Consider the following 20,509-nt stretch of genomic DNA (forward strand, 5'->3'; position numbering starts at 1 on the left):
AAAAAAGGAAAGGGAAGGGAAGGGGAGGGGAGGGGAGGGGAGGGAAGGAAATCAAGGAAAACCCTGAAGAATTCTGCTTGGACTACCCTGACAGAATCAAGGGTAAGATTAAGGGCTCTTCAGTAAATGAAATGAGATTTGCTTCAAGGCACAGTTGCTGCACGTTAGCCTGTTTGAGATTATCCACTGGAGACACTCCGGTCTTTGGGGAGGTTGGAGGACAAGGTGAAGGAAACCACTGGGCACCAAGTGAGCACCTTGATGTATATACAGTACAACTGCTGGAGATTATAAAGTAATATCATAGATCATTGGGGCTTCAGAAAGCATTGACTCCAAAGTCATTTCAAGGAAAAACACTGAGACCCAGAAGGACCGCTCAGGTGTGTGAGGCGCCCGGCCAGTTAGCCACAGGAACGGAGCGGCTGTCAGCTGACCCCACTCCCACCCCGTCCAGGGACCCTCTCCTGCCTTCTCCTGAAACACAGCTCTCAGGACAAGGCACCCAGGTGGAAACCTACAGGACACGCATTTCTCCAAGGACAAGGAACAAGGAGAAATGCAATCAAATGTACGACGTGGCTCCTAAAACATCACTGTTTTGGAGGAAATCAAGCAATTCCCAAAACATTTCAGACTGTACAGTAAGATATAATCGGTTTAGTTGAAAAGCACCAAATACCTCATTTTAAAATACAGATAACATAAATGTGATGTCATAGTTTCCACTGAAAAAACTGATGAGCCGTAAACATTATTTTAAGCTATTTGCAAGGCTGTTATAAGGAAGGAACACGCAGTAGTGAGGGTTGTCCAAACATGCAGGCCATTTAGTGCTTCAAAAGTTAAGACTCTCCTTTCTTTCCATAACACTCAATGGATGCTGACGTTCAACTTGTGTATCTTCTATTAGCAAGAGTCCATTTCATTGGCCCAGAAGAAATGCTGTGATCAATCGTGTATTAATGTAGAAGTGGTATAACCCGGCAGGTGGGCCGGGGGAATTAGTGCCTGGGGGTAGAAGACAGACTTCTTGTGGAGGCTATCACTATTTTTTTCTCCTAAATGTTATAAATTATAAGTGGGAAAAGTTATTTTCTTGTAATACTCTATCTAGTCTCAGGAACTGATAGAAGAGGATAGCTTTTGTAACATCAGAAGACACTAAGTCAAAAGGCAGTTACCTTAAACGTCGTCTTCTAAAGCCAAGTTGCTAAGAACTTCCACCTCCAACTTTAATAAGGTGGTTTATCATGAAATGTCCGAGAACAGAAAAAGCCACCTGAAGAGAAAAGCTTTCCCCTGGAGCTCTTCCAAGATGCAGAGTCACCCTCCCATCAGAATCATGTTTAGGCCCTCCCATCAGAATCATGTTCCCTGGAAAAAGTCAGCAGGTCTTGCAGTCACCAGTTACCAAGGGCTGTGAGGCGGGTTTCCAGCTACTAAAGGCAAGGAGGCAAACCCAAAGGGAAAGCAGTCAGGCTCTAGAAAATGCCTCAGGGGGTCACCCAACAGTTCTGCCCACAATCCTTTTCACCCAAGCCGCACTGGGCATCAGTGATCAAGTCTGTTTTCTGACCCACTAGCCGGAGGCACGGACGCAGCACGTTTCCTTGCCAGGGTGGCCTGGTACGGAATCTCTGGGGTAGCTGACTTGTTGCAGTGAAAGTCTGTGCTTCCTACACCCTCCCGTCCAGCGGCAGCTCAAACCACGCCTCCTGCAGGCCCTGCAGCTCCAGCCCTGACAGGCACCTCCGTTTCCACCCAGAGACCACAGGCTGTCACAGCACTGACGAGAACTGGGGGTGTCAGCCCTCCTCTAACTGCTTTACATGCAGCACCTTATTTAATCCTTCCAGGAACCCTGACAGACGGGCACCTCAAGGGACTTACCAGGTCCAGCTACGAAGCAGGGGTCCAACGCAGGTGGCCTGGGGTGGAAGCCAGAACTTCTCCGAGTCACCTTCCCAGGTCAGACAGCCCCGCTCCATCACCCCCTTCTCCACCTGGAGGATCCGAGGCGGACCCCGGGGCCAGCTTATCTGTCTCTGTGGTGGTGAGCGTTAATGTGTTCAGGGCCAAGTCGGGCAGCAGGAGGACCCAGGAGGTGGGGGGTGGGCGGGAGGCAGCTGCCACCCCTGGGGAGGAGGACAGAAGGGGCAGGGCTCCCGGGGCTTGTTTGCAAAGGAGGAGGAGAGAGCCAGCAGAGGATGTGGCTGTGATACCCGGGGCTTGTTTGCAAAGGAGGAGGAGAGAGCCAGCAGAGGATGTGGCTGTGATACTCGGCCTTGAGCCGACCGAGGCACTAGGTCCCGGAAGAGCGGTTTCTGGAGAATTCCAGCTACTGAAAACAGATCGGGCTCCTCCAAATCAGAGACACTCGGGTGGAGACTGAGCCTTTAGGAGCTGCCTGCTGCACTGTGATGAACCTCATCAGGACCGCAAGAGACCTGATGATTCCACCACTTGGAGGCAGTGGTGAGGCGAAGACCAAGGCTCAAACCTCCCAACTGCAACTTTGAGACCCTTCATCAGAGCTCTTGATCCTTCCTAAAACGCTCATCTAGGCTGTTAACAAAAATTTTGTTTCCACCCAATTTTAATTCATTACAAGCTACGTTTCCAGCCTCTTCTCCCAATAAAAGACGCTGCAACAGCTTTGGTGCTCACTCTGGCATTCACTCCCGTCAATCAAGAAAGGAGAAGGTGGATCCTCCCTGGCAGTCTGGTGGTTAAGACCCCCCACTTCCAATGCACGGGGCTCGGGTTCCATCCCTAGTCAGGGAACTAAGATCCCACATGCCAATAAATAAATAAACAAATAAATAAATAAAATCCATAAAGAAAGAAAGAAAGGAAAAGGTACCACTGGGACCCACCCCCTCCCCACATGTGAGTCAGTGAGATCAGTGCTCAGGAAAACTCTGCTGCTCTCCGCCATCAAAACAAACACTTTCAAAAGCAACCAAGAGTCAGGCCTAGAATGGGATTTTAAAGATTAAAACCTTTATGCCTTTAAAGATTTATGCCTTTAACTCTAAGTATGCTGTTTTAACAATAAAACAAACACAAAATGGAGGGTTTTCGGAACCTGTAACATATTAACACTTCCTCCGCCACCTATGCCCTCCCTGAGCAGCTGATTCTCTAAAGACATTTCAAAGAGCAAGAGACAGACACGCCATGTTTATGAGTGGAGGTCTCATAAACCCAGAGCAAATATTTACAGCTGATTCATAAACTTCTTAAACCCATAAACACTTTATCAAGGAAACTCTGACGGCCTCTTTTCTCCGCATCGGAAATGGTCAGAGGCATCTCCCCACGATGTCATGCAAGCAGACTGTGAAAAGCTACTAAGGAAGTGTCACAGCTCAGAAGAAGGCGGGAGTGTTCTTTAGTGGCGATCCAATTCTAGAACACAGAGAGCTGTGTATGTGACTGGAATCGTTCATGTTAACTAGAAAAAGAATACTCCAAGTGGGAGTGCAAACGACTTTACAGTGAAAAATGGAATCAACACAGGACTCATTACCTTTTTTTAAGTCATCAGATCTTGGGTTGTAGAATGTAACAAGCTGAAATAAGACTAATCTTGCAGAGGAGAATATTAAACCTGTCATCCGCACCCAGTCAAGGAATAGAGAATCAGCAGGTTCACGATGAATGAAATCTTACAGGGCACCTTCTCGTGCGCTAGATATTATTTTTTAAGTGGATAGAGAAAGGAAGAAGACATTCAATCTTTGTCATTTTAACTGCTGATAGTCGGTTGGTAGGATCACAAGGTTTAGAAAATGTTTGCACTGTGAGGACATTAAACAGACACAGGGTACTGATAAAACTCAGAAAGGACTAGCCAACATCAATCCTAGGCTAGTGAGTTCACAGCTGCAAGATTACACCTGGGAGGGAGGGAGACGCAACAGGGAAGACATATGGGAACATATGTTTATGTATGACTGATTCACTTTGTTATAAAGCAGAAACTAACACACCATTGTAAAGCAATTATACCCCAATAAAGATGTTAAAAAAAAAAAAAAGATTACACCTGGGGGGGCAGGGGCGGGGACGGGACAGGGCCGGAGGACAGACACCGGAACACAAGGTCCTCGAGGGTGTCCTGGCCACCCAGACCCCAGAGGGCCAGAGAGACTTTCCAGAAAAAACTAAACACCCCACCACCTAGCTAGGGGAGGCAACAAGTATTCAAAAGACACTTTAAAAAGGGGAGGAGGAGAAATATTATTGAGTCACATTGAACTAGTCCCCAGCTGGAAGAGTAAGAGATCCAGATTTTCCTAAGAATGTTGACTCCTTTCCTTCCCAAACAGAAGAGCCCATGGGACTCTGGTTAAATACTCCTAGTCCCAAAAAAAAAAAAAAAAAAAATCAAGCCCACGTTTCCAGTGTAATTCTTTTACTCGGTGGCTTGCCCCGTCTAAATGTGCAATGCCACTTTATGTGCAGACTTCATCAGCAAATTACATTTAGCTGGCCTGGAAAAAGAATGTCAAGGAATCTACTGATCACTATGTCAGCACACTATTTTGCTTGCTTTTATCACCAGCAAGCAAATTGCAATTGGAGAAACCAAGCACTCCAGGAATCCAATCCCGGTCCCCTTCCTTCTCTGTGCCCTGTAACGGGGTCGCCCAGGCTGTCTACCGGCGAGGCCTCGGCGGCCCCCAGGAGGAGGAGGAATTTTACATGCTGCCGATTTCACTGACAGGACGCAAGTGTCAGTCATGGACCCCAACACTCTTTGAGCCTTCCTTAGGCAAAGAGGCAAAAGTGAAAAATAAAAAAGCTGTTCATACGAGTCATTTGTTTTAAGCTGAAGTTTCTAGTGCAGCAAAGTGGACCATCATTCAAGGAATCGCAGCAGCTGGGGGTGAGGGGGCGGACCTCAGCAGCACAAGATGCGCACACCCCCAGGGCAACCACATTAGACTCCATCCTATGGCCCCAAAACTTTGGCAGAGAAGAGCCCGAGTATAGCTGCTTCTCAGGCAGATGCAGTTGTGTGTCACATGACACATGGGGACTGGAGAGGGACGGGGGACAAGTGGAGGAGAGGACAAGAAGGGATCTGAGGTGCGCCTGGTCCCATAAAGTGTGGGGTGGTAGGGGCAGGGGAAGTGTGCTCACAGGAACACGTATGTATGAGGGTAACTTCTCCCTGCACCGAAAGGCAGGGACAGCCCAGTGTTTCAGAGCCTTGGGATGCTTGAGATGAAATCCTGGCTGGAACACAAGAGCCAAGCGACTCTTGTCATCCGATGTTTCCTCATCTATAAAATGGGGCTAATAAAAGCAGCTGTCTCACTGGGCTGCAGAAGGATGAAGGGACCCAACACGTGGGAAGTACTTAAGAGAGTGCCTGTCACACAGTTGGAACTCAGGACCACAAACCTCTCCTCGCGCACCTGCCAGCCAACTTAGAAGCAGCTGCAGGCTGTCTGTGCCTTCTCTGGTTCATCCAACACACGAATCTCATCTGGAAACTTCTGGGGAAAAGAACCTTGGCACCAAGATGCCATCCAGCCCTAGGCACGTCACAGCGGGTCCCAGAACCAAACAGCCCCACAACCGATTCCAGAACGGAAACTATTTTACTGATGAACCGGTTAAAAGGAAACTCTTAGGGAAAATAAACTACTTGAAGACTCATACTTGAGTCTGTTTCTTACAAGGAGAAATATTTTAGTGCAAATTCACATGACCTAAATACTTTTACATCATGCACTTTTCTGAAAGATTCCTTCCAGGTTTTCAAAAGGTCTTAGGGGGAGTTCGCTGGCAGTCTGGTGGTTAGGACTTAGCACTTTTACTTCTGTGGTCTGGGTTCAATCCCTGGTGGGGGAACTAAGACCATACAAGCCTCAAAGTACAGTCAAAAAAAAAAAAGAAAGGGTCTTGGGAAGGAGCATCCGATGCTTGGGCAGATCCTCTTGCCCTCTCTTCCCGGGCACATGGGGGAAAATTCTATTTTCCCCACCTCCCTTGCAGTGGCAGGAACACGCCAACTGGAGGTGGAGTCAAGATTGCTATTAGGAGGACGCAGAATTCGCGTCTCCTCACAACTAGGGCACCTACCAGGCACCAGTGGGGGACCACGGACACCTAAGGGGACGGGAAGAGCCCTCAGTGACCAGGTAGGATGTGGGGCCTCGGGCGAGTGAAGGGGGAGGAGAAGTGGAGGCTGGACGGGACTGGCACCCCTGAAGAGTGGCTGAGGGAGGGGAAGGGATCCCATGCCCGAAGCGGGGAACTGGGGAACCCCTGGGAGGGCAGAGGATCAAAAGGGAGCGTGGCCAGGTTTCCCCGGCCCACTTGGGCCCCCAGGAACCTGCTGAGATGCCGGGCCTCTGCCCACCGAGGCCCCCTCCAGCCACGTGGGTCCGGAGGGAGTGGGAGGGAGGGAAGGGGGAGCAAAAGTAAAGGCTGGAAACCTGGACCGGCACCCCTGAGGGGCGGCTGGGGGAGGAGAGGAGCTCCTACACCCAGCGGGACCCACCCATGGTTAGGAGTCCAGCGGCGACAGGGGAGACCCTGGGGAAGACAGTGGAGGAGGGCCGTGAAGGAACGGAAGGGAACGGGGCCAGTGCTTCCCGTGTCCACTTAGGCACCGGGGAGCCTGTTGGGCTGCCGGGCCTAATCCTCTGCCCTCGGAGCCTCCCTCCTGCCGCGCCCCTACACCCCCACCCAGAGCCCCACCTCTACACCCTGAGACCCCCTCCAATGCGCTGGGCCTAAACGCCAACCACACACCCTCGCCCAGGGCCCTACCTCCAAACTCAGGCAACCCACACTCCAGAGGCTCTCCTTTCCACATGCTGCCTCTCCCCTTCCGCACAGGTCCTAAGCGGAGGCCCGGCCCCAAGTCGCCCCGCTTAGGCCCCACCCCAGGGCCTTTTCCAGCTCTGAGGGTCCTGAGCCAAGGCCCCGCCCCATGCTCCAACACCACCCCCACACGCATAGGTCCAGCCCCACCCTTAACCCCGCCCCTGCCTAAGTTCCACCCCTGCCTAAACTCCGCCCCCATAGCCAAGGCTTTTTTTCTTTTCTTTTTTCCTCTTTTACTTATTTATTTATTTTTACATCTTTATTGGAGAATAATTGCTTTACAACGGTGTGTTAGTTTCTGCTTTATAACAAAGTGAATCAGTTATACATATACATATGTTCCCATATCTCTTCCCTCTTGCATCTCCCTCCCTCCCACCCTCCCTATCCCACCCCTCTAGGTGGTCACAAACCACCGAGCTGATCTCCCTGTGCTATGCAGCTGCTTCCCACTAGCTATCTATTTTACGTTTGGTAGTGTATATATGTCCATGCCTCTCTCTCGCTTTGTCACAGCTTACCTTCCCCCTCCCCATATCCTCAAGTCCATTCTCTAGTAGGTCTGTGTCTTTATTCCTGTCTTACCCCTAGGTTCTTCATGACATTTTTTTTTCTTAAATTCTATATACATGTGTTAGCATATGGTATTTGTCTTTCTCTTTCTGACTTACTTCACTCTGTATGACAGACTCTAGGTCCATCCACCTCATTACAAATAGCTCAATTTCGTTCCTTTTTATGGCTGAGTAATATTCCATTGTATATATGTGCCACATCTTCTTTATCCATTCATCCAATGATGGACACTTAGGTTGTTTCCATCTCCTGGCTATTGTAAATAGAGCTGCAATGAACATTTTGGTACATGACTCTTTTTGAATTATGGTTTTCTCAGGGTATATGCCCAGTAGTGGGATTGCTGGGTCCTATGGTAGTTCTATTTGTAGTTTTTTAAGGAACCTCCATACTGTTCTCCATACTGGCTGTACCAATTCACATTCCCACCAGCAGTGCAAGAGTGTTCCCTTTTCTCCACACCCTCCCCAGCATTTACTGTTTCTAGATTTTTTGATGATGGCCATTCTGACTGGTGTGAGATGATATCTCATTGTAGTTTTGATTTGCATTTCTCTAATGATTAATGATGTTGAGCATTCTTTCATGTGTTTGTTGGCCATCTGTATATCTTCTTTGGAGAAATATCTATTTAGGTCTTCTGCCCATTTTTGGATTGGGTTGCTTTTTTGTTATTGAGCTGCATGAGCTGCTTATAAATTTTGGAGATTAGTCCTTTGTCAGTTGCTTCATTTTGCAAATATTTTCTCCCATTCTGAGGGTTGTCCTTTTGTCTTGTTTATGGTTTCCTTTGCTGTGCAAAAGCTTTTAAGTTTCTTTAGGTCCCATTTGTTTATTTTTGTTTTTATTTCCGTTTCTCTAGGAGGTAGGTCTAAAAGGATCTTGCTGTGATTTATGTCATAGAGTGTTCTGCCTATGTTTTCCTCTAAGAGTTTGATAGTGTCTGGCCTTACATTTAGGTCTTTAATCCATTTTGAGCTTATTTTTGTGTATGGTGTTAGGGAGTGATCTAATCTCATACTTTTACATGCACCTGTCCAGTTTTCCCAGCACCACTTATGGAAGAGGCTGTCCTTTCTCCAATTTGAAAGAAAAAGGAGAAGTAACAACTGATACTGAAGAAATACAAAGGATCGTGAGAGATTACTACAAGCAACTATATGCCAATAAAATGGACAACCTGGAAGAAATGGACAAATTCTTAGAAAAGAACAACCTCCTGAGACTGAACCAGGAAGAAATAGAAAACATAAACAGACCAATCACAAGCACTGAAATTGAAACTGACTAAAAATCTTCCAACAAACAAAAGCCCAGGACCAGATGGCTTCACAGGCGAATTCTATCGAACATTTAGGGAAGAGCTAACACCTATCCTTCTCAAACTCTTCCAAAATATAGCAGAGGGAGGAACACTCCCAAACTCATTCTACGAGGCCACCCTCACCCTGATACAAAAACCAGACAGAGATGTCACAAAAAAGCAAACTACAAGCCAATGTCACTGATGAACATAGATGCAAAAATCCTAACAAAATACTAGCAAACAGAACCCAACAGCACATTAAAAGGATCATACACCATGATCAAGTGGGGTTCATCCCAGGAATGCAAGGATTCTTCAATATACGCAAATCAATCAATGTGATAAACCATATTAACAAATTGAAGGAGAAAAACCATATAAACATCTCAATGGATGCAGAAAAAGCTTTCGACAAAATTCAACACCATTTAATGATAAAAACTCTCCAGAAAGTAGGCATAGAGGGAACTTACCTCAACATAATAAAGGCCATATATGACAAACTCACAGCCCACGTCATTCTCAATGGTGAAAAACTGAAACCATTTCCACTAAGACCAGGAACAAGACAAGGTTGCCCACTCTCACCACTATTATTCAACATAGTTTTGGAATTTTTAGCCACAGCAATCAGAGAAGAAAAGGAAATAAAAGGAATCCAAATTGGAAAAGGAGAAGTAAAACTGTCACTGTTTGCAGGTGACATGGTACTGTACATAGAGAATCCCAAAGATGCTACCAGAAAACTAGTAGAACTAATCAATGAATTTGGTAAAGTAGCAGGATACAAAATTAATGCACAGAAATCTCTTGCATTCCTATACACTAATGATGAAAAGTCTGGAAGAGAAATTAAGGAAACACTCCCATTTACCACTGCAACAGAAACAATAAAATACCTAGGAATAAACCTACCTAAGGAGAAAAAAGACCTGTATGCAGAAAACTATAAGACACTAATGAAAGAAACTAAAGATGATACAAATAGATGGAGACATATACCATGTTCTTGGATTGGAAGAATCAACATTGTGAAAATGACTATACTACCCAAAGCAATCTACAGATTCAATGCAATCCCTATTAAACTACCAATGGCATTTTTCACAGAACTAGAACAAAAAAATTCACAATTTGTATGGAAACAAAAAAGACCCCGAATAGCCAAAGCAATCTTGAGAAAGAAAAACGGAGCTGGAGGAATCAGGCTTCCGGACTTCAGACTATGCTACAAAGCTACAGTAATCAAGACAATATGGTACTGGCACAAAAACAGAAAGACAGATCAATGGAACAGGATAGAAAGCCCAGAGATAAACCCATGCACATATGGTCACCTTATCTTTGATAAAGGGGGCAAGAGTATACAATGGAGAAAAGACAGTCTCTTCAATAAGTGGTGCTGGGAAAACTGGACAACTAAATGTAAAAGAATGAAATTAGAGCACTTCCTAACACCATACACAAAAATAAACTCAAAATGGATTACAGACCTAAATGTAAAGCCAGACACTATAAAACTCTTAGAGGAAGACATGGGCAGAACACTCTATGACATAAATCACAGCAAGATCCTTTTTGACCCACCTCCTAGAGAAATGGAAATAAAAACAAACAAATGGGACCTAAAGAAACTTAAAAGCTTTTGCACAGTAAAGGAAACCATAAACAAGACAAAAAGACAACCCTCAGAATGGGAGAAAATATTTGCAAATGAAGCAACTGATAAAGGATTAATCTCCAAAATATATTGAGCTCATGAAGCTCAATATCAAAAAAAACAAACAACCCATCCAAAAATGGGCAGAAGACCTAAACAGACGTTTCTCTAAAGAAGATATACAGATATATATGCCAACAAACACATGAAAAGATGACTAATCATTAGAGAAATGCAAATCAGAACTACAGTGAGGTATCACCTCAAACTGGTCAGAATGGCCAACATCAAAAAAACTACAAACAATAAATGCTGGAGAGGGTGTGGAGAAGAGGGAACCCTCTTGCACTGTTGGTGGGAATGTAAATTGATACAGCCACTATGGAGAACAGTATGGAGGTTCCTTAAAAAACTAAAAATACAACTACCATTAAGACCCAGCAATCCCACTATTGGGCATATACCCTGAGAAAACCATAATTCAAAAAGAGTTATGTACCACAATGTTCACTGCAGCACTATTTACAATAGCCAGAACATGAAAGCAACCTAAGTGTCCATTGACAGATGAATGGATAAAGAAGATGTGGCACATATATACAATGGAATATTACTCAGCCATAAAAAGAAACAAAATTGAGTTATTTGTAGTGAGGTGGATGGACCTAGAGTCTGTCGTACAGAGTGAAATAAGTCAGAAAGAGAAAAACAAATACCGTATGCTAACACATACATATGGAATCTAAAAAAAAGAAAAATGGTCCTGATGAACCTAGGGGCAGGACAGGAATAAAGACACAGATGTAGAGAATGGACTTGAGGACACGGGGAGGGGGACAGGTAAACTGGGACGAAGTGAGAGAGTAGCATGGACATATATACACTACCAAATGTAAAATAGATAGCTAGTGGGAAGCAGCGGCACAGGACAGGGAGATCAGCTCGGTGCTTTGCGACCACGTAGGGGGTGGGATAAGGAGAGTGGGAGGGAGACGCAAGAGAGAGGGGATATGGGGATATACGTATGCATATAGCTGATTTACTTTGTTATACAGCAGAAAATAACACAACACTGTAAAACAATTATATTCCAATAAAGATGTTAAAAAAAAAAAGAAACACGCAACTGATTCTGGTCAAGAGGTTCTGAGCAAAAGCCTCTTCTGTGCTAGAGTATTTAATTGCTGATTCAAGACCCTGCAGCCCTGCTCATCCCCTACAGGGACAAACCTTGAAGTGCCATGTTGAGATGGCAGCCCTATAAGAGGGTGTGGAATGACTCGTGGGACAGAGCATCCACTGACTGTGCTCCAACAGTGTGAACCATTTATAAACATTTACTGCATTAAGCCATGGAGTTTTTTTCTTTTTATCGGAGTATAGTTGATTTACAATGTTGTGTTAGTTTCTGCTGTACAGCAAAGTGACTCTGTTATACATATATATATTCTTTTTCAGATTCTTTTCCATTATGGTTTATTACAGGATACTGAATATAGTTCTCTGTGCTATACAGTAGGTCCTTGTTGTTTATCTGTTTTATATATAGTAATGTGTATCTGTTAATCCCAAACTCCTAATTTATCCCTCCCCCTCTTTCCCCTTTGGTAAACATAGTTTGTTTTCTGTGTCTTTGAGTGTTTCTATTTTGTAAATAAGTTCATTTGTACTGTTTTTAATGCTACATACAAGTGATATCATATGATATTTGTTTTTCTCTGACTTACTTTACTTAGTATGATAATCTTCAGGTCCACCCATGTTGCTGCAAATGGCATTATTTCATTCTTTTTTATGGCTGAGTAATATTCCACTGTATATATGTAACACATTTCCTTTACCCATTCATCTGTCAATGGACATTTAGGTTGCTTCCACATGTTGGCTATTGTAAGTAGTGCTGCTGTGAACATTAGGGTGCATGTATCTTTTCGAATTATAGTTTTGTCCGGATATATAGCCAGGAGTGGGATTGCAGGATCATAAAGCCATTGAGTTTTTGAAGTGATGGGTCACCTCACTATAATGTAGCCCACTGTGCCCAGTATTTCTAACCAAATTTTGCATAACTTTCGAGCTGCTATATGCTTATAAACGTGCCCACAAATCCCAGGAACAGGCAGTATGTGAGGTCTAGATGCTGCCCCAATATTTTCTAAACATTTTCAGGAAGATATTGGTCAAGACGTCAAAAGGCCAAATGCATTTAGAAAACAAAATCGCACCTGAATCAAGATCTCCGTTACGGTCAGCTGAGCTCTGATGTTTTTCCAAGGGTGAAGACGAAGGGTCCCGCATGCTAGAAGCTGACACGCTGTTCTCCATTCTTAACAACTATGGATCGTCCTCTCTTAATTCATCCTGAAGGAAGAGTTACCTAAGGGCAACCAACAACAACAGAAATCAGGGCACTGTAATTGTATTCACTCGTTTTTCAACTCTCCAAAAAGAACGGTGTCCCATCAGCGCTGCTACCACCTCATGACAACAGGCAAAATGCAATGTCATGTAACAGAAAATACCAGGACTGAAGACTAAAGAGCACATATCTACACACGGTCAACAACAAGGTCACGGCACAGAAGCATCCACTTTCTACAGGTCATCATCACCCCTAAGATGGACACTTTTTCACCAATAAATAGAATCGATGTGCCAACCTCCAATCTACCTTGGCAGCGTTGGCAAGACACTCCACCACCCTGCTTCTCCCTCCTCTCTCGTTGGATGCTGTGAAGCAGGAACACGCCCCCACCCCAGCATCCCCACACACAGGTAAGGTGTCCGCGGTCTCACAGGTGATTCGTTACCAAAACCAGTTAAAGAATCAATGCTTGCAAATAACGTGCTTTTTGACCAACTGGACTTTTCCTGTAGTAACATGGCTATTTCACACTTACATTCTGATAGAGTGGGTGAGAAAACAGGTAAAATTATAGCCAGTTCTCACCGAACCCTATGATCTAGTTTGTGTACATCACAGCCCCTGAAATACCCAGACACAGTCATTACTAAAGGTCAGCCACTCAGGACTGGTTTGCCAAAATAAGGACCTGATTCCTGCATTTCACTCTGCAGGTGGGAGTAGGCACTGCAGGGTTTCATTCCAGGAAGGGAAATGATCAGGTTTCAGAAAAATCATTTGGGCAGCTGCATGCCAGACAGATGGACAGACAAGGGGAGGCTGAATGGAAACAGACTAAAAACAGAAACGTGCCAACTGGTAGAGCATCCCATGATTAAGACAAAAACTGAGAAATTACTACATAGTAGTTTGTAGCTCTTAATCCCCTACCCCATCCCCTCTCCCCACTGGAAACCACTGGTTTGTTCTCTACATCTGTTAATCTCCTTCTGTTTTGTTATATCACTTTGTCTATTATATTTTTTTAGATTCCATATATAAGTGATAACATACAGTATTTGTCTTTCTCTGTCTGACATACTTCACTAAGCATAATACCCTCCAGGTCCACCCATGTTGTTGCAAATAGCAAAATATCATTCTTTTTCATGGCTGAGTAATATTCCATTATATATCTATTTTAAAGCCATATGTGCCTAGCAGCTTCCATAGTGAACAGCTAGACCACTGCCTAAGCAGGCAGGAGTCTGTTGTATTTGAGTTTGGAACATGTCCTAAATCATCACCAATTCTTGGCTCTCTTGAAGGTTGTAGTACAGCGAGCTAGTTAAAAGAGAAAATAGGAATTTTAAAACCTAAGGAACTTCAAAAGGAGACTGAGCAGTTTCTCCATAATATTCCACAAATCTTTCATCACAATCTTCCTAATGTAGTAAGGCTTTCAGTGAATGTGCTGGTTTTCATCAATTTCAAAAGAGAAATAGTCTTAGCAGCTAAGTTATGTTATACTATTATTGCTTTTTTCATTCATTTACAAATTCAAGAAAATCATTTCACCTCAAAATGTAACCAGGCAGAAAGTTTTTCTTCAAGGAAAAATCTATAAACCTAACTATTAGTAAATCAGTCAAGCCCTTATTAAAGGAGGAAAAAAGTTTACTTTTTTCAAGTTTTTAAGATTCCTATTGATTCAACTCTATCCATCTGCCTCTAACTAGATACTATAAAAAGGTAATCGGTGACTATAAAATGAGATCAATTTAAATGCACCAGACCCATCATTTTAAATAGAAGTCAAAAGCAACGACATAAATACCAAAACCCCACATTATACTGTAAGGGCAAGTGGCAAGGCTCTGTCTACCCCCAGGTTGCAAAAATGTATTTATTTTGGCAAATGACATGTCACCGTTCGCTTTCTTGGCAATGTTTACTTTCTGCCTTCCCATAAAAGGTATACAACTTTGTACTCTCTTTAGAAGCCTTGCAAAATAAAATTACAAAGGAACAAAGTAAAATCACTTGTAATTCTAACACCCAGGGATAATCTCTTTTATTTTTATAGTATCTCCTCCTGATAGCTTCTCTGTGGGTTTCTTTTTTTTTTTTACTTCATATGGAATTTAGAATTTTAATTCATTTTCCATTTAAACATCGCATAGAAAGCATTTTCCCCACATCATTAAAATTCTTTGAAAACCTGACTTGAAATGATTGTATGACTTTTATTATAATATGAACAGGTTGTTTATTTACCATTCCCCTACTGCTGGCCATTGTTTTTTTTTATTTTTCACCATTATGAACACTGTACTATGCGTTCTCACATACCTCACATCCTTCCCACATTTTAACTTTGTTGGTATTTTTTATGGATTTTTAAGAGCTCTACGTATCTTATCCCACAAAACTCTTGCAGATATTTTCCCCAATTCTCCCTTTAGTGGGTTCTTCTGATATATGTACGGAACGTGAGCTGTTTTTTTTTAACTTAGTCCAATCCATAATTCACGTTATTTCTTCTAAAAACTGTATTCCTAAAATGTCCTCCCCCATTGTAAGATACCAGAAGTTTAACTTCCCTAGGGTTTCAAGTTTTACATTTTTAACCTATGTCCCCATATGTTTATGCTCAAATACTTTGTGCGGTGCAGTTCTGAGCTGACCACCTCCCGCAGTTAATAATCCATTCCTACCCCATTGGGTTTTTAATACCCCGTCTTTACCATCCATGAAATTCTTACATGTACAAGACTGTGTTTCTATGCACCAAACTTTCCTTTAATTTTGAGAAAAGTCAGCAAAATAGGAACTATGACTGTTTATACATTCCCCCATCCTTAGTTCAGCAATCACTGAACTTGGGGCCATTTAAGGTAGGTTTATGAAGGGGTGACAAAGGTTTTGCATGTCCTGGGAACCCAGACTCATGGCTTGATCATCACACGGCATTCTACTGTGCACAGAATGTACCAGAACCTGGACACAGGTAGAAATGACCGTGCACCAGAGGCTGTTAAGCATCTCCCACCCCAAATTTCCATTTCCTCCTTTGTGTGCAGGGAGGACTAACTAGATAACCAAAATAAACACTGCCGGGCCATCCTCGAAGTTGCATGTGGTCGCACCACTCTGTTCTGGCCAGTGGGAAGTTTGCGGAGCGAATGAGTTCAACCAGAAGGTCACACGCTTTGGAGGAGGGGTGGGCCTTTACCAGTCACCCCCAGAGCCACCTGGGATCACGCAGAGGAAGGCCCCACTGATGGCAGGGCTTGGTTCTGCCATCAGCTGCAGACGATTACTTCAAGAGAAATAAGCTTCTATCTTGTTTACACGGCTCTATCCGACGGTCCCTGATACACAGCCAATCCCAAATCTCAACAAATACACCCGAGAAGGACCATGCCCCTTTGTAATAAGCTTGTCATTAGGATGCTTGGATTGTACTCTAGAACTCAGAGTGTTCTCTAAGTTTTTCATCAACAATGCCAAAGGCCGCCTCTGGTTTATTCTGCACCACCACCACCGAAAAAGTCGCGGTTCACATTAAATTCTGACCAAGGTGCTTAAACCTCGAGGAGAATGAGGTCTGTAGGAAATGAAAAAGGATCCCCACGCAGCAGGGACTCACCCCCATGAGCCTAACTTCTAAAGAAGTCGGGGGTCAGCATTGCCTTTAATGTCATCGACTATTCAGTGGTTCTCAAAATTTAAGGAAGAGCAGAATCTCCTGGGTCGGGGGGGCGCGTATCACAACTCAGACTGCTGGGCCCCCTGCCCAGAGCTTCTGCTTCAGTAGATCTGGGATAATTCCTAGTCATCTGGTACCTCTAATCAGGTGATGCTGATTGCTGCTGGTCCAAGGACCACATCCTAAGAACCACTGCTTTATTAAAGGAAGATTTTTGCCTGGGTTGTTTAGAGAGAGAAAAATACTTCCTCATCAAAATGTATCTATCCTAAGTACAGCAGAGAACATAATATTTCTGCAAAGTCATTTAAATGTGGGGAGAGGAAGGTTGGGTTTTGTAGAAATGGTTTTGCATTAAATAACGTGCATTAGCTTTGCATTATAAATCATTTTCCTTATAGAATACCTGTTCTCTGAATTCCATTGTTTTGCAAAGTCAAGATTTGCTTTACCATCTGCCTGAAGTCAGGTGAGCTTGCTGTCCGTAAAAGTTCGATAAGAGTTACAGTACCAAGAACGTATTGTGTTGATTGTTCATGGCAGAGCCATTCTCTTCGTGCAGCAATGTATCTGGACAAATTCTTTTCCCAGCCTCAGTTTTCTCAAGAGTCGAGAGGAGACTGGATCACATCATCTCTAGGAACTCTTTGTGTCAGGTCCCTCATTCCTAGCAGATCTTTTCCCCAGCTTTATTGAGATATAATAGACTAGCAGATGATTTTTTATATCAGTTCTGTCTGCATATAATTTCAAAAGCCAAATATTCTACAAGGCTTGTACATGATGCACCCCTCCCCCCCCAAAAAAAAGAAACAGCAGTCTCCTGCCCTTCTCCTCCTTGAGGCAATCACTTTCAACTCTTCTAGCGGATTGTTTTGGCATTTATCTCATCTCTGAATAACAGCTTACTTATTAATTGTTCAGTTTTTGTCTTTATCAGGTGATACTCTACCACTCACATCACCTCTCTCTCTCTTTTCATATATATGTGTGTGTGTGTGTGTATACATATATATATATATATACATCCTCCTAATAGGTATGATCCCCTTACTATGGCTCTATAAAGACATTACAGCAGATCCACATGGTGTACTATGACTACTTTTCCTTTCTCACCCAAGTTTTCCCTGGAGTTAATGATGGCCTTGTTTCTTCCATGACCTTAGCTTTCTACATACTTTTCACCCTTTCAAAGCCAATTTTTCCATTCACTGTCTACATCTCTCGATAAACTGAGATATATAGGTATTTTCTTAATTTCATCTTGAAGTAATTTCTACCAAGGCTTTCTGTTCTGCTCTAATCTAGACTAACTGCCTTCGATGCCTGGTAGCAGGTGTTATCCTGAGATCTTGCTTCACTTCTTTTATGAGATTCTCCTCTTATTCTGTGTCCCAGGTCTTCCTCACTTGGTTTTCTCCCACCTTTTGATGGAGCACATTCTTCAAAAGGTTCCTAAGAAAGGATTTAGTAGAAACATGTGCAGCCTTGCATAAAAATGTCTTTAACCTGTTCTCAAGTTTTAACCCATAGTTTAGGTGGGTAAAAAATATTCTTTACCATATGGTCCAGCAATCCCACTCCTCAAGCATATATCTGGAAAAGACAAAACTCTAATTTGGAAAAGATGCATGCACCCCAATGTTCATGGCAGCACTATTTACAATAGCCAAGACATGGAAGCAGCCTAAATGTCCATCCACAGATGAATGGATAATGGAGATGTGGTACATATATACAATGGAATACTACTCAGCCACAAAAAAGAAAATGAAATTATGCCATTTGCAGCAACATGAATGGACCCAGTGACTATCATACTATATGAAGTAAGTCAGGAAGAGAAAGGAAAATATCATATGATATCACTTATATGTGGAATTTTAAAAAACGATGCAAATGAACTTATGTACAAAACAGAAACAGACTCACAGACATAGAAAAAAAACTTACGGTTATCAAAGGGGAAGCAGGGGGAGAGATAAATTAGGAGTTTGGGATTAACAGATACACACTACTATATACAAAATAGATAAACCACAAGGACCTACCGTATAGCACAGGGAACTATAGTCAATATCCTGTGATAATCTATAATGGAAAAGAATCTTCAAATATATATAAATATATATATGAATCGCTTTGCTGTACACCTGAAACTAACACAACATTGTAATCACCTAGATGTCAATTAAAAATCCTAAACTGGAAAACATCCTCTCTTAGAATTCTGAGGGTTCCCCACATTGTCTTCTAGCTTCCACTGTTGAGAAGTCTGGTCCCATCCTAATGACCAGATCCTCTGATGTTCTGAAATTTCACAATGAGGTACCAAATGGTGATCTACTTGTGGCTTGGGGGCTCTGAATGACTTCCTTCAAGATTGGAAACTAGTCTTCAGTTCCAGGATATTTCCTGGAATTACTGCCAATTTCCTCCCCTCCGTTTTCTCTGTTCTTTCATTCTAATATTCATTCCAATGTTGAATCTCGTTAATCTCCCTCATTTTCCCTTTTATGCCCCTTTACTCTTTAATTTACCATCTAGGGTATTTCCTTGAATTCCTCTTCTAGCTCTTCTATGGAGTTTTACAATCTAATTTCAAGAGGCTCTTTTTAACTCTTTGAATATTCCCTTTTTCCATCCTACCTTGTTCCATAGATGTAAAATCTTCTATTATATCCCTGAGGCCATTCATGATTTTTTTTTGTAAGATGTTTCTTCTCTCCTTTGTAAGAGCAGGTATTTTTCTCCCTTGGTTAGTTTTGGTCTCTACTGTTTTATATTAGCTGCCTACCTCAGAAGTCTGGTAATACTTTGTGGTTTCTCACGTTTATGAGTGGGGAATGAAAAGGCTGACTAACATCTCAGTGCGCAGGGGTGAAGACTGTACACCTTGGGAACCACTGCACAGAGACCCAGCTGTGTCCTTCCCAAAGGAAACCCCAATGTGTCTTTAAGTCTTTGCTCTTAGGTTGGTCAAATTACACAGAAGAGGATTCTCCCATATGCTAACACGAGGGCTGGGAGGGGGTCTCCCGCCTCCTGACACTGGTTTAGAAGGGAACATCCCAGAAACACAGTCATTTCCTTCCCTGCAGTGTAGGCTCTGAGAAACAAGATCTCCCTCCTAAATCCACAACACTAAAAAGCTGTGCAGCCCCAATTTCAGATCTCCAGACGTGTGTCAATAAATTTTCTCCTTTCCCTAAGCTAGTGCTAGTACCCCATTTTTCTCCTTGATTTCTTTATTAGACGTGATACATGTTAAACTATCATTGTACAACTAGACTTTGAAACCAAAATTCTCAAAGTTCAGGTGAAAAAGTGAAACTTTACATTGGATTAATGAAGATACCTTAGCATTAGAAATCACTCTTCTCTCCATTCACTGAAAGGCAAGGTCCAAAGGCGTACTACTCAGAAGGACTCACTCCAGTGAGCATTATTATAATAGCAATAAAAGAAATGTCGCATTTCTTTTCAGTTACCCAATTATCCAGTCCTTTCAAAGGGACCTGCCTTAAACTAGTTCAAGGAACGGGCAATTTTCCTACCGATGAACATGCTTACAATTTCAAGCTTGCTACTCAGAAACGGGAAAAAAATGTGTGCAGTTGTTTTGTTTTTTATGTGACTCTGAAGAGAGACTCTTCCCCAAACTGAAAATTAAAAGTGAAGGCCTAAACTAAAAGCTTATGGAATTCCAGACATACTCTAGCTGCCCTTGGAAATCTAGCATGTCTAAATCACAGAGAAAACTGCCTCATTTCACACTCCAGGAATTTCAAAATGAGCACAGGACACCTAATCTGAGCTAAGACCTTTCCAAACATTTCCATCAAAATGGAAAATCTCAGAGGATTCGGAAGGATGCACAACCCACGTTGTGACCAAAACCTGATCTCTGAAAATCACTGCTTCCATTTCCCTAAGAAGCAACATGCAAATAACAGCCTGGAATCACAGAGTATCTGCAAGTCCCATATTTGTAAATGGCTCTGAAGATGCAAAGAGGGGTTAAGCGCCCAGGCACTTATCAAGGAAGGCTCCCTT

At 43.1% G+C, this 20,509-nt stretch overlaps 1 protein-coding gene across 4 annotated transcripts in view; it reads right to left on the bottom strand.

Annotated features, from left to right (window-relative positions):
- SFMBT2 (Scm like with four mbt domains 2) overlaps window positions 1–20,509 on the bottom strand; it is a 210,735-nt gene that overhangs the window by 178,158 nt on the left and 12,068 nt on the right. For all 4 annotated transcript variants that reach the window (XM_082848830.1, XM_082848827.1, XM_082848829.1 and 1 more), the window contains exon 2: window positions 12,620–12,771. In XM_082848830.1, the coding sequence (XP_082704956.1) occupies window positions 12,620–12,719 (100 nt within the window). In that variant the 5' untranslated portion in view covers window positions 12,720–12,771. The remainder of the gene's footprint in view (window positions 1–12,619; window positions 12,772–20,509) is intronic.

Source organism: Leucopleurus acutus (genome assembly GCF_964270905.1).
Source record: "Leucopleurus acutus genome assembly, chromosome: 1".
NCBI classification, from domain to species: domain Eukaryota; kingdom Metazoa; phylum Chordata; class Mammalia; order Artiodactyla; family Delphinidae; genus Leucopleurus; species Leucopleurus acutus.